Source organism: Carcharhinus amblyrhynchos, chromosome 8 (assembly GCF_965287045.1).
Source record: "Carcharhinus amblyrhynchos chromosome 8, sCarAmb.v2.hapA, whole genome shotgun sequence".
NCBI lineage: Eukaryota > Metazoa > Chordata > Chondrichthyes > Carcharhiniformes > Carcharhinidae > Carcharhinus > Carcharhinus amblyrhynchos.
In genome coordinates this window covers 95,370,185-95,385,671 of record NC_137331.1, presented here as the reverse complement: position 1 = coordinate 95,385,671, position 15,487 = coordinate 95,370,185, and the positions used below count along the sequence as shown (strand labels likewise).

Below are 15,487 nucleotides of genomic sequence, written 5' to 3'. Positions count from 1 at the left end.
ATACCCGTGACTTAAACATATTCAATGAGGTAGCCTCCACCACTTCAATGGGCAGAGAATTCCAGAGATTCACCACCCTCAGAGAAGAAGTTCCTCCTCAACCCTGTTCTAAACGGCTCCCCCCTTATTTTGAGGCTGTGCCATCCAGTCATGGTTTCCTTTCTAAGTGGAAAGAATCTCTCTACCTCTACCCTATTTAGCCCCTTCCTTATCTTGTAAGTCTCTATAAGATCCCCCCTCAGCCTTTTAAACTCCGAGTACAGGCCCAATCTACTCAATCTCTCCTCATAAGCTAACCCCCTCATCTCCAGTATCAACCTGGTGAACCTTCTCTGTACTCCCTCCAAGGCCAATATATCTTTTTGCAAATAAGGGGACCAAAACTGCACACAGTACTCCAGTTGTGGCCTCACCAGTGCCCTGTACAGTTGCAGCAAGACCTCCTGCTTTTATATTCTATCCCCCTCGCGATAAAGGCCAACATTCCATTTGCCACCTTAGTCACCAGCAGACTGAGTTTTTGCTGTTTGTGCACAAGGACCCCCAGGTCCCTCTGCACAGTAGCATGCTGCAACTTTTCACCATTTAAATAATATTCCATCTAATATTATTTCTTCCAAAAGTAGATAACCTCACATTTGCTAACATTATACTCCATCTGCTAGGTCGTCGCCCACTCACTCAGCCTATCCAAATCTCTCTGCAGACTTTCTGCGTTCTCCACACAATTCGCTTTCCCACTCATCTCTGTGTCATCAGCAAACTTTGTTACCTTACCCTCTGCCCCCTCCTCCAGATCGTCTATGTATATGGTAAACAGTTGAGGCCCCAGCACTGATTCCTGCGGCACGCCACTAGTCTCCAAATTACTTTTCTATTACTTGGCTGAAAATTTTTTAATCGATACTATCTTGAATGGAGAATGATAATGGTATGAAATGAATCATGCATACGTGTTGGACACTCAAAATTAGCATTTCAAAGTCATCAGTATCCCACTCCTTTTAAAGGCAAGGCAAGTGTAGAGTGATGAATGTTAGTTGAGTAGCCATTGGATTGATTCATTATATTTGCTGAACATTAGTAGTTTGTAGAGTTTTTGTTTTTCAATGCGGGCAATGTTGTCAAGGTCAGCATTTATTACCTATCTCTAATCACTCTTGAGACCCTGGTGGTGAGCCACCTTGTTGAAAATACCAAATGACTTGCTTGGTGATTTCCTTAGATAGTTAAGAGTTAACTGTGTTTCTGTGTCTGCAGTCACATAAAGGCTAAACAGACTACCTCAAATTATAGATTTCCTTCCCTAAAGGATATTATTGAGCCAGGTGGGTTTTTAATGATAATGGTTACCATTACTGAAAACATGACGTTTATTCAAGTTTTGTTTAAGTAACTCGATTTAAATTCCCTTGCCATCATTGTGAAATTTGAACTTGTGTCTGTGGATTAATAGTCCAGTTCTCTGGTTTACCGATCTAGTAACATAACTACCACGCTATTTCACCTCTTATGCAAATACACCCATAAATTCTAAGTTTGGTCAAAAGCTTTGTCACTGAACCTGAAGTTATGCTCTGTCATCCTTGTACAAAAACAAAATACTGTGGATGCTAGCAATCTGAAATAAAAACAAGTACTGTAGATACTGAGGTCAGGCAGAATTGTTGAAAGATTGAAAACAATCTTCATCTCCATAGTTAAAGCCTGACGACTATTTCCAGACATTTCCTGTTTTGTCTGTTGTTGTTCAGCGTCATTAGCTGCCAGTTAATTGACTTTACTGCATGTGGGTGATGCCACTTAAGATAAAAGTGACACTTTTATCCTCTTTTTCTGTAGATGGAACCTTAACATCCAGATGCTAGTAGCATCATATGAAGCTTATGAAGACCTGATGAAGAAGTCTCAAGAAGGAAAAGAATTCTACGCAGACCTAGAAAACAAAGTAACAAGGCTGCTCGATAAAATTAAAGATATCTGTAAATCTCAGGAAGACCAAAGACAACTAATATTAGAACAGTAAGTTTGTTTTAAACTGAGAAACTTATTTGAAGATTGAAGGCCTGTAATTACAGGGGCATCATAGTGATGTGAAAAATATAGGGAAACTATGCTAATTAGGAAAGGTTACTTCATGCCTACTGTGTGCTTTTAAATCCATTAATAGACTGGATGCTAAATGGGACAGGCTTCAAACAGATCTAGCAACTCAACACTGGACATCGTTGAGGCACTGTGTGGCATCAATAGCAGCAGGATGATATTCCAGCAAAATTTGCAACCTCATGGCCTGGCATATCCCTACTTAACCATCATCATTAAGCCAGGGGATCAACCCTGTTTCAACAGAGTGTGTAGGACATCATGCCAGGAGCAGCACCAAGCATACCTTAAAATGAGATGTCAACCTGGTGAAACAGGACTACTTGCATGCTAAACAGCATAAGCAGCAAGAGGTAGTCAGGGCAAAGTGATCCCACAACCAACAGATCAAATCTAAACTCTGCAGTCCTGCCACATCCAGTCGTGAATGGTGGTGGACAATTAAACAACTCATTGGAGGAGGAGGCTCCACAAATATCCCCATCCTCAATGATGGAGGAGCCCAGCACATCAGTGCAAAAGATAAGGCTGAAGCATTTGCAGCAATCTTTAGCCAAAGTGCCGAGTGGATGAGCTATCTCGGCTCCTGCAGTGGTCCCCAGCATCTCAAATGCTAGTTTCCAGCCAATTCAATTCACTCTGTGATATCAAGAAACGGTTACTGGATACTGCAAGATCAGTGGGCCCTGATAACGTTCTGGCAATAGTACTGAAGCCTTGTGCTCCAGAACCTGCTGCACCCCTAGCCAAGCTCTTCCAGTACAGTTACAACACTGGCATCTACCTGACAATGTGGAAAATTGCCCAGAAATGTCCCGTAGACATAAAGCAGGACAAATCCAACCCAGTCAATTGCTGCCCAATCAGTCTACTCTCAATCATCAGTAAAGTGATGGAAGGGGTCATCAACAGTGCTATCAAGCAGCATCTGCTCGATAGACACCCTGTTTAGGTTTTGCCAGGGTCACTCTGTTCCTGACTGCATTACAGCCTTGGTTCAAACATGAACAAAAGGCTGAATTCCAGAGGTGAGAATGACAACCCTTGACATCAAGACTGCATTCGACTGTGTGGGTCACTAAGGAACCCTTGCAAAACTGAAATCAATGGGTATCAGGGGACAAAATCGCTGCTGGTTGGAGTCATATCTGGCACGTAGGAACATGGTTGTGGTTGTGGGGGGTCAGTCATCTCAGCTCCAGGACATCTCTGCAGGAGCCCCTCAGGTTAGTGTCCTAGGCCCAACCATCCTCAGCTGCTTCATCAATGACTTTCCTTCCATCATGAGGTCAGAAGTGGAATGTGCAATCATCGGTGAACAATGTTCAGCACCATTCGTGATTCGTCAGATACTGAAGCAGTCCATGTCCAATTACAGCAATACCTGAACACTATCCAGGCTTGGGCTGACAAATGGCATGTGATGTTCGCACTGCTCAAATAACAGGCAATGATCATCAACAATAACAGGCACTCTCACCACAGCTCCATGACATTCAGTGAAGTTACCATCACTGAATCCCCCCCTGTTGACATTCTTGTGATTACCATTGACCAGAAACTCAACTGGACTCGCTACATAAACACAGTTGCTACAAGAGCAGGTCAGAAGCTAGAAATACTGAACAAAGAACAGTATAGCACAGGAAACAGGCCCTTCGGCCCTCCAAGCCTGTGCCGCTCATTGGTCCAACTAGACCATTCGTTTATATCCCTCCATTCCCAGGCTGCTCATGTTACTATCCAGGTAATTCTTAAACGATACCAGCGTGTCTGCCTCCACCACCCTACTTGGCAGTGCATTCCAAGCCCTCACCACCCTCTGCGTAAAAAACGTCCCTCTGATATTGGAGTTATACCTCGCCCCTCTCACCTTGAGCCTGTGGACCCTCGTGATCGTCACCTCTGACCTGGGAAAAAGCTTCCCACTATTCACCCCATCTGTACCCTTCATAATTTTGTACAGCTCTATTAGGCCTCCCCTCATTCTCCATCTTTTCAGGGAGAACAACCCCAGTCTCTCCTCATTGCTAAGGCCCTCCATACCAGGCAACATCCTGGTAAACCTTCTCTGCACTCTGTCTAAAGCCTCCACGTCCTTCTGCTAGTGCAGCGACCAGAATTGGACGCAGTACTCCAAATGAGGCCTAACCAGTGTTCCATACAGCTGCAACATCAGACTCCAGCTTTTATACTTTATACCCTGTCCTATAAAGGCTAACATACCATATGCCTTCTTCGCCACCTTCTTCACCTGTGCTGCCACCTTCAGGGATTTGTGGACTTGCACACCTAGGTCCCTCTGTGTTACTGTACTCTTGATGGCCCTGCCATTTATTGTATAGCTCCCCCCTACCTTAGTTCTTCCATAATGCATCACCTTGCATTTATCTGGATTAAATTCCATCTGCCATTTCTCCTGCCCAATTTTCCAGCCTATCTATATCCTGCTGTATTGTTCAACAATGTTCATAGCTATCCGCAAGTCCAGCCATCTTCGTGTCATCTGCAGACTTGCTGATAACACCAGTTACACCTTCTTCCAAGTCATTTATATATATCACAAATAGCAGAGGTCCCAGTACAGAGCCCTGCGGAACACCACTGGTCACAGACCCCCAGCCGGAAAACGACCCTTTGACTGCTACCCTCTGTCTCCTGTGGCCAAGCCAGTTCTCTACCCATCTAGCCACCTCTCCTTGTATCCCATGAGCCTTAACCTTCTTAACCAACCTGCCATGAGGGACTTTGTCAAATGCCTTACTGAAATCCATGTATACGACATCCATGGCCCTTCCTTCGTCAACTGTTTTTGTCACCTCCTCAAAAAACTCCTCCAATTTGTAAGGCACGACCTCCCTCTTACAAAGCCATGCTATCTGTCACTAATGAGATTGTTCCGTTCTAAATGCGCATGCATCCTATCTCTAAGAATCCTCTCCAACAACTTCCCTACCATGGACGTCAAGCTCACCGGCCTATAATTACCCGGGTTATCCCTGCTACCCTTCTTAAATAACGGTACCACATTTGCTATCTTCCAATCTTCAGGGACCTAACCTGTGTCCAGTGAAGAGACAAGGATTTCCATCAAAGGCCCAGCAATTTCATTTCTTGTCTCCCTGAGCAGTCTAGGATAGATGCCATCAGGCCCTGGGGATTTGTCAGTTTTAATGTTCCCTAAAAACCTAACACTTCCTCCCTTGTAATGGAGATTCTAACAGGTCAACACCTCCCTCTGAGACACTCCCAGTCAACACGTCCCTCTCCTTTCTGAATACTGATGCAAAGTATTGATTTAGGATCTCCCCTATTCCCTTGGGTTCTAAGCATAATTCACCTCCTTTGTCACTGAGAGGTCCGATTTTTTTTTTTCCTGACAACTCTTTTGTTCCTAACATATGAATAAAATGCCTTAGGATTCTCTTTAATCCTGTCTGCCAAGAACATTTCGTGACTTCTTTTTGCCCTTCTAACTCCGTTCTAACTGCAGTGAGTAACTCATCTCCTGAGTGCCAAAGCTTGTCCACCATCTACAAGGCACGTGTCAGGAATGAGACAGAATACTCACCACTTGCCTGCTTGGGTGCAGCTCCAACAACACTCAAAAAGCTTGACATCATCAGGACAGAGCAACCCACTTGATTGTCACAACATCCACTCTACCACTGATGCTCAGTAGCAGCAGTGTGTACTGTTTACAAAATACACTGCAACAATTCACCAAAGATCCTTAGACAGCACCTTCTAAATCCATGACCATTTTCATCTAGGAGACATGGGTAGCAGACCACCACCACCTGGAAGTTCCCCTCCAAACTGCTCACCATCCTGACTTAGAAATATATCATCATTCCGTTGCAGTTGCTAGTTCAAAATTGTAGAATTCCCTCCCTAATGGCATTGTGAACCAGCTCACAGTACGTGGACTGCAGCAATTCAGGAAGACAGCTCACCACCACCTTAATAGCCATTAGAGACGGCAATCAATGCTGGCCAACCAGCAACACCCATGTCTCATGAGTGAGTAAAAAAATCAAATTGGCAAAGTTAGCCTCACAGGAGAGTTCATTGAATGCATTAGAAATTGTTTCTTGGAGCAATATGTTGTGTAACCAACCAGAGAGCATGCTATTCTGGATTTGATATTATGTAATGATCGGGGATGAGTTAATGATCTTATAGTTAAGGATTCTTTAGGGAAGAATGACCATAGTATTATAGAATTCAAAATTCTGTTTGAGAGCAAGAAATTAGAGTCCCACGCTTGTATTTTAGAGTTAAACAAAGGTAATTATGTAGGCATGAGGACAGACATGGCCTTTGTGGACTGAGCAGCAAGGCTAAAAGGTAGTACACTTGATGAGCAGTGGCAGTTGTTTAAGGAAATATTGAATTCCTCCTCGGAGTTAGCACTGCTGCCTCACAGTGCCACAGACCCAGGTTTGGTTCCCAGCTTGAGTCAGTGTCAATGTGGAGATTGCACGTTTTTGCCATATCTGTGGGTTTCCTCCCACAGCCCAAAAGACGTGCTGATTAGGTGCAATGGCCATGCTAAATTCTCCCTCAGTGTACCCGAACAGGCGCCGGAGTGTGGTGACGAGGGGATTTTCACAGTAAATTCATTGCAGTGCTAATGAAAGCCTTTGCGTGACACAAATAAACTATTTCAGAGAAAAAGAAAAGTTGTAAGAGGGGACAAAAACATCTGTAGCTAAGCAAGGAAATTAAAGACAAAACTAAGACATACCATGTTGTGAAGGCCAGTGATGGCTACGAGATTGGGAAACTTTTAAAGATCCACAAAGGGTTACTAAAAAGGTAATAAAAGGAGCAAAAGTAAGTTTTGATAGAAAAGTGGCCAAAATTTTAAAAAGGATAGCAAAAACTTTAATAAAAGGGAAGAGATTAGCTAAAATGAATGTTGGTCCCTTGCAGGATGAGACCAGAGAGTTAGAGTCATAGCAATTTACAGCATGGAAACAGGCCCTTTGGCCCTTTTTTTAAAACCCTTAAGCTAGTCCCAATTGCCTGCATTTGGCCCATATTCCTCTATACCCCTCTTACCCATATAACTGTCTAAATGCTTTTTAAAAGACAAAATTGTATGCGCCTCAACTATCTGGCAGCTTGTTCCAGACACTCACCATCCTTTGTGAAAAAGTTGCTCCTCTGGACCGTTTTGTATCTTTTCCCCTCTCATCTTAAACCTATGCCCTCTAGTTTTAGACTCCCCTACCTTTGGGAAAAGATATTGACTAGCTGATCAATGCCCCTCATTATTTTATAGATCTCTATAAGATCATGCCTCAGTCTTTTATGCTCCAGAGAAAAACATTCCAATCTATTCAGCCTCTCCTTATAACTCAAACCATCAAGTCCCAGTAACATTCTAGTAAATCTTTTCTACGCTCTTCCTAGTTTGATAATATCCTTTCTATAATACGGTGACCAGAACCATACACAGTACTCCAAGTGTGGCCTTACCAATGTCTTGTACAACTTCAACAAGACATCCCAACTTGTATTTAACATTCTGACCAATGAAACCAAGCATGCTGAATGTCTTCTTCACCTCTCTGTCCACCTGTGACTCCACTTTCAAGGAGTTATGAATGTGTATCTCTAGATATCTTTGTTCTATAACTCTCCCCAAAGCTCTATGATTAACTGAGTAAGTCCTACCCTGGTTCAATCTACCAAAATGCATCACCTCACATTTGTCTAAATTAAACTCTATCTGCCATTCGTCAGCCCACTGGTCCAATTGATCAAGATCCTGTTGCAATCCGAGAGAACTTCTCTATCCACTATCCATTTGGTGTCATCTGCAAACTTATTAATCATGTCCCTTATTCTCATCCAAATCATTAATAAAAATGACAAATAACAGGGGACCCAGCATTGATTCCTGAGGCACACGCTGGTCATAGGCCTCCAGTTTAAAAAGCAACCCTCTAAAATCACCCTCTGGCTTCTGTCGTGAAGCCAGTTTTGTATCCATTTAGCTATGTCACTCTGAATCCTGTGAGATTTAACCTTATGCAACAACCTACTATGCTGTACCATGTCAAAGGCCTTTCTAAAGTCCATGTAGACAACATCAACTGCATTGCTGTCATCTACCTTCTTGGTTACCCATTCAAAAAACTCAAATCAAATTTGTGAAACTTGATTTTCCACTCTCAAAGCCATGCTGACAGGCATCTCTAAATGCCTGTATATCTCTCAAAAGATTGTCCAACAACTTATGCACCACAGATGTGAGGTTCACCTGCCCATAGTTCCCAGGATTTTCCCTGAGTCGTTTTTAAACAAAGGCACAACATTTGCCATACTCCAATGTTCAGGCACCTCACCTGTGACTACCAATGATTCAAATATCTCTGCTAGGGCACCCACAATTTTCTCCCTAGCCTCCCACAACATCCTGGGATCCACTTCTTCAGGACCCAGGAATTTACCTACCTTGACGTGCTTTAAGACTTCCAGCATCACTTCCTCTGTAATATGTACATCCTCAAGACATGTCTATTTATTTCCCCAAGCTCCCTAACATCCAGTTAATGGGGGGAACACAAATGACAGCTAAATTGATATTTTGCCTCAGTTTTCACAGTGAAGGACACGAGCATCATCCTAAAAGTAACAGGTAATGCAGATGGAATAGAAAGGGGGGAACTTAGAGCAATCAGTATCAATATGGAAATGGAGGCGGCACAGAGCCATAGTGGTTAGCACTGCTGCCTCAGCACCAAGAACCTGGGTTCGATTCCCAGCTTGAATCATTGTCTGTATGGAATTTGCATGTTTTCTCTATGTCTGTGTGTGTTCTCTCCGGGTGCTTCATTTCCTCCCACAGTCCAAAGATGTGCAGGTTAGGTGGATTGGCCATGCTAATTTGCCCCTTAGTATCAGGGGCACTAGCTAGAGTAAATGCATGGGGTCATAGAATGTAGAACATAAAACGTTACAGCGCAGCACCGGCCCTTCGGCCCCTGATGTTGCGTCGACCTGTGAAACCAATCTAAAGCCCATCTAACCTACATTATTCCAATATCATCCATATGGGGATATCCATTATGGGGATAGGGCCTGGATGGGATCGTGATCAGTGCTGACATGTTGGGCTGAATGGTCTCTCTGCATTGTAGGATTCTATGATTCTAACTATTGGGATTGAAGGCAGTCGAATCTCCAGGGCCTAATGGCCCACATCCTAGGGTATTAAAAAAAATGGCAGCGGAGATAGTGGGTCCATTGGTTGTAATATTCCAAAATCTCCTGGATGCGGGTCAGGTTCCAGTAGATTGGGAAAATGCTTAACACCCTTATTCAAAAATGGAGGGAGGCCGAAAGTAGGAAACTATAGACCAGTTAGTTCTGTTGTTCGGAAATTGTTAGACTCTATTATTAAGAAAGTAATAGGGCATTTGGAAAGTCAGAATGCAACCCATTAGAATCAACATTGTTTTATGAAGGGTAAATGTGTTTGACTAATTTGCTAGAATTCTTCAAAGACGTAACAAGCCAAGAGAATGCTGTAGATGTAGGATATCTGGACTTCAGGAAGGCATTTGATAAGGTGCCATACAGAAAGTTAATACACAAGGTAGGATCACATAGGGGCTAGGGTTTATTTATTAGCTTGGATAGAAGACTGGCTAATTGACAGAATGTGGGTATGCCGGCGTTGGACTGGCGTAAACACAGTAAAAAGTCTGTCAACACCAGGTTTTAGTCCAACCTATTTATTTGATAATATACTCACAAGCTTTCGGGGTTAGCCCCTTCGTCAGGTGAATGGAGAGTTCTGGCCTCAGACAGAGCATATAAAGCACAGACAGTTTAGAGATTACAGGTTTAGAGAGTAATCTCTAAACTGTCTGTGCTTTATATGCTCTGTCTGAGGCCAGAACTCTCCATTCACCTGACGAAGGGGCTAACCCCGAAAGCTTGTGAGTATATTATCAAATAAATAGGTTGGACTAAAACCTGGTGTTGTCAGACTTGTTACTGTAATTGACAGATGAATGACTTTTGAATAGTGGGGTGCCACAGGGTTCAGTCCTCAGGCCCCAACTATTTACAAGCAATATTAATGACTTGGATTCGGGGATAGAAGGTACTATAACTAAATTTGCAGATGACACTAAAATAGGTGGGATAGTAAGTTGCAATGAGGAAATAAGAAATTTATAAATGGATCTAGCTAGGTTAGATAAGGGGGTCAAAATGTGGCTGAGGGAGTTTAATGTGGTTAAGTGTGAGGTTATCCATTTTGGTTGAAGGAAGTGAAAAAGCAACTAGTATAAATGGAGAGTGATTCATTTTCGTGCAGAGACCTGGGTGTTCTCGTGTGTGAGTCGCAGAAAACTGCTATGCAGATACAACAAGACATACAGAAAGCAAGTGGAATTTTGGCATTTATAGCAAAAGGATTAGAGTATGAATGTCAAGAAGTTTGTAGCAACTATACAAGGCATGTGATGTATTTGCAGTGTTGCAAGAAACGCTTATGCGAAGTATTGTGTCTCCATATTTTTTACTGAGAATTGCACTGTGTGGCCAGACTAACGTTTCTTGAAGGAGTATTTTTTGTTTGGTGATTTCTGTGCCTGCTATGAAGACACAATAGTCATTTGCTAATACAGCACTTAAGTTTGCGGGAAAAAAGCATTGTTTGCCAGTTTTTTGTCTTGCACTCATAGAATCCCTACAGTGCAGGTAGAAGTCATTTGGCCCATCGAGCCTGAACCAACAGCCATCGCACCCAGGCTTTATCTCTGTAACCCCACATATTTACTCTGCCATCCCCTTGATACAAAGGGGCAATCTAGCATCGTCAATCTAACCATGCATCTTTGTCAATTCACAAAAACACCAATGTAAGGGAAAACAACAATTTTCTACTGTAGGAGCAGAAAGTGCTGATTGGGTGTCAAGCAGATTCTGGTTGGTAGAGGCATTGCGTGGAGAATGCATCAGTTGACAGTTAACTGGCAAGCATGGTTTGAAACCACCAGACAGCCAGCCTGACTCTGGTGATGACATTGTTCTGAGGAATGAATCAATGAATGCTTGTCACTTATTTTGTTTAATTGAAGCAGGTGCACTGTGTGTACATGTTCTTTATGTCTGCAAAGAACACAGCCCTGTGCATTAATATATCTAGCTTCCAGTACACACACCAAACTGTGAGCCTAACTGACAATCTTAAATTGTTGCTAGCACAATTCTTAGCGCACTGAGGATTATTTAGCAAATGTAGTCCAATTGCTGAATTGCATTTAATGTTGGATGCTCTTGAGTTTTTCATGCATAGTCTGGTTGAGGACGATTTGTACCTTGTTGTGAACAGTGGAAAGGACATGCTGTTTGATACGATCCACCAAACTTTGGGATGTACAGCCTGCATAACTAACATCACACTGCACTGAAATTCATATACCAGATGATTTATTTGTGTGATAGGCCACATGTCTTTTTGGCTTTTTTAAAGTTTATTTATTATTACAAGTAAGGTTTACATTAACACTGCAATGAAGTTACTGCAAAATTCCCCTAGTTGCCACAGTTCGGTACCTGTTCAGGTCAATGCGCCAAACCAGCATGTCTTTCAGAATGTGGGAGGAAAGCGGAGCGACTGAAGGAAATGCTTGACGGCAATATCCTGTTAATGGAGAATACCACTTGTGTTGCTACTGCATCGTAGCAGCATGAAAAGGTTTGCTTCATCTGTTGTTTTTTTTTTTCAGCAGTGCGCAAAGATTAATGATGAGCGGGTACATAATGTGTATAGGAAAAACACAATTTTCACTGTAGTGTTGTAAGAGCATCATGCTTTATATTTTTCAGGGAATTGAAAAAGAAGCCACCACCAAGACCGACTGCACCAAAACCGCTGCAGAAAACCTCTGATACAGACCTTGAATCCATATCCAGTATCGAAGATCTAGATATGCAAACATTTAACGCAGCACTTACTTTTAATGATCTTCCCAATGAATTAAAAAGCCTGTCCCCACACACTTTAGCTGCACACATAGGTGGAATGTCTGCTGATGGCATTGGACCATATCCCATGGAGTCTGCTGCTTTTCCGAGGATGAGGCATTCAGAAGCAGAGGCTTTCTCAGCTGCTAGGACTGTGTGTGCACCACTACAGCCACCATTGCATGTTCAACAGTTCCCAGACCCTGCTTTACCATCTCGTTTTATGCATCCATATTTTCATGGAGGACCAATTCCACCACCAGGTTCAGATGGTGGTATTGCGCAAGGACCTTACGTGGGCATCAGCCATTCAGGGCCTCCTTCAGTTAGTGCTGCACCTGGTTTACCTTCTCGCAGAATGGGTCCATCTGTATCCTGCCCAGTACTCCCTCGACATATGACTGCCTCTTCACCTCCTCCAGCTTATCCTGCTGTGACCATGATCAGAGATCCCATTCCAGTTCAGCCCCGGTTTACACCTGGTCACTTGCCTCCAAGAGGTTCTTCACCACAGCACATGCCAAATTCCATGTCTGTTCCCTGTTCAGTGGGTCATCCAACCAGTGCTGGTGGTCCTACTGCATCTTATGGAATGGGGCAGCAAGTTTCCTCAACTGTGCCTGTACCTGTTAACACTGGTTTGCATACGCCTCCTCCAAGTGTTGGTCCTACACTTGCCTACCCTGGACAGTTCTGTGGTCAGATACCAGGAGGAAATATTGTTCCACAACCGAACACTTCAACCACAACAGTGGACAGTGTACAGACTCCAATTTCTAGCTTTACACCGGATCCACAATCACTGAGTGGGCACATGAATAGGCAGCCAATCTATGATGCAAGAATGAGACAGCAACCCAGTGTTCCTTTGCCAGGTGGAATTGGAGTTCCTCCTGGACCTGCAGTGAGTGCAGTTGGTCAATATTCATATCATTCTGGTGGTCAGCCATCCCAGTCCCAGTTCACTAATGTACCACCAACATTTGCTGGTCCTGCCCCAGGACCACAACATATGTTCCAGCATCCAAATCAGGTGCATCCAAATCATGACCTTCACATTAGGCCTCAAATGCACGCCCAACAGCCTTATCAAACTCATTTTTTCCCCCCAACAAGACCACAGCTGCCGACTCAACCAAGACCTCAAAATGTAGCACAGATTCCACCCCAGTCCTCAGTCCCACTTCCTGTACAGCCTCAACTTCAGGCTCAGCCTCAGATGCAGCCGCATTTAAGACCTCATATGTATCAGCATCCTGCTCAGGATAAAGTGGCTGCACCAGGGATTCCAGCTCATTCAAGCAATGTTTTTCCAGCCACTCCAAGTAACATTCAGCAACCAGGACAGAACATTCCTGCTGCAATGATTCCACAATCTCAACAGTGTCACACACTACCACCTGCCACAGAATCACAGCCAATAACGATGCTGCCTGGGTCCTCAGCTCAAGGGGTTGCGCCCATGCCATTCACATCTACACCACCTCATCTACATGCTGGTCCTCAACCTGCACTTTTACCAAATCAAATTGGAGCACCACAGCCTGTCTCAACAGGGCATCATGCTGTGCATCCAGTTCAACCTGTGCCGAGTTCAGCTGTTGGCCAAATACAATCCAACGCAATTGTACCTGGATCTCCATTGCCACCTCCACCAGCTCCTTCTCCACAGCCTCCTCAAGGGCAGGTTGGTACCCTTCCTGCTGCAATATTGCCCACGGCATTGCCTGGGTCCACCATCTTACAGCAGAGACCACCACCATCTCTTACACCTGGAGCAACTGCAGCAACCCAACCTGTCTCAGATGTACCTTTTCAGAGACAAAACTCTTCAACTCATGATCTTCTGTCATCCAGCCCAGACAGCCAGCATGGAGGGCCCCAGACAGCTGTGACTCAGCCTCTCCTTTTGCCCACCAAAGTTGACTCAAAGGAAGGGCAAAAGCCAAAAGGAATTCAAATCATAGAGAAAGATCCATATGAGAAACCAGAGCATGTTAAAAAGTTGCTAACTGAGTTGGAAAGCTTTAAAACTATTGTTGACTCCATGGACAGGCCATCATATGGAACCTTGACTGAGTTGGATTGTAAATGGAAGGACTTGCAGGATGCTCAAGAGAAAGATGTCAGACAGTTGTCGATTGCTGTTGCTCGCTGCTACACCATGAAAAACCGTCATCAAGATATCATGCCTTATGACAAAAATAGAATTATAATCCAGTCAGGAAAAGATGACTACATCAATGCCAGTATGATTGAGGACTTGTCATCTTACTGTCCGAGAATCATAGCTACACAGGCTCCATTGGTGGGAACTGCAGCAGACTTTTGGCTAATGATTTATGAGCAAAAGGTGTCACTCGTGGTTATGCTTGTCTCTGAACAGGAAGTAGAGAAGGTATGTTACGATGACATTAAATATTTGGTTAGATACTTAAGTGTTTGCTAATTGAGGAAAATACCAGTGTTTGGGGGAAGGAGCAATTTCCACTTTTTACACCTAGTGTAAGCACTAACTAGCTGAGGTTCAGTGTTAACTTTCTTCGCTCTCAGCATCCTCTAGTGGTTGCAGTTGGCCTATACTATTGTGGCCCAAAACTCTTTGGAGGACATTTTTGATTCAAAAACTGAGCATGATCCACGGCAAGTAATCATTCCAATTATTTGTCTAAGGCAAGTGCTCAAATTTATTTGTCCAGGTAACTTATTTTAACTTTAAGCAATAAAAACTTTTCCTTGTTGGTGAAATCCCAGGGTTCAGACTTGGCCTCCTATCACAGCAGCGCCTAACAGTTTCACGTACCTGAGTAATCCTGTAGCCAATCACAGTTAGATCTGTTTATTTTACTTTTTTTAGTGTCACAAGTAGACTTAAATTAACACTGCAATGAAGTTACTGTGAAAATCCCCGAGTCATCATACTCCAGCGCCTGTTTGGGTACACTGAGGGAGAATTTAGTGTGTTCAATGCATCTAACCAGCATGTCTTTCGGACTGTGGGAGGAAACCAGAGCACCCAGAGGAAACCCATGCGGACACAAGGAAAAGCGCAGACTCTGCAAGTCACCCAAGCCAGGAATCGAACCCGGGCCCCTGGCACTGAGACAGAGTACTAACCACTGTGTCACCATGTGGTCTAATTGGGAAACTATTGTAGTGTCACTTTATTATCCCTTCCATATCCTTTCATGCCTGATTTGTTTGATGTCCTTCCAAATCTTTAAGTAATTTAACCCCTTAGGTTTTAAATACAATTTATAAATACGTAAACAAAGTGAGGTGAGAGTGACTGCCGTTGACATCAGGGCAGCAACTGATTGAATATGGCATCAAGGAACTTGATCAAAACTGGAATCAATGGGAATCGGGGGTGGGGGGGGGGGGG

At 43.6% G+C, this 15,487-nt stretch overlaps 1 protein-coding gene across 1 annotated transcript in view; it reads left to right on the top strand.

Moving 5' to 3' along the window:
* Nucleotides 1-15,487, top strand: part of ptpn23a (protein tyrosine phosphatase, non-receptor type 23, a) — a 95,900-nt gene that overhangs the window by 64,828 nt on the left and 15,585 nt on the right. The window contains exons 19-20 of the mRNA XM_080194530.1: nt 1,843-2,022; nt 11,965-14,500. Of these exons, the coding sequence (XP_080050656.1) occupies nt 1,843-2,022; nt 11,965-14,500 (2,716 nt within the window). The remainder of the gene's footprint in view (nt 1-1,842; nt 2,023-11,964; nt 14,501-15,487) is intronic.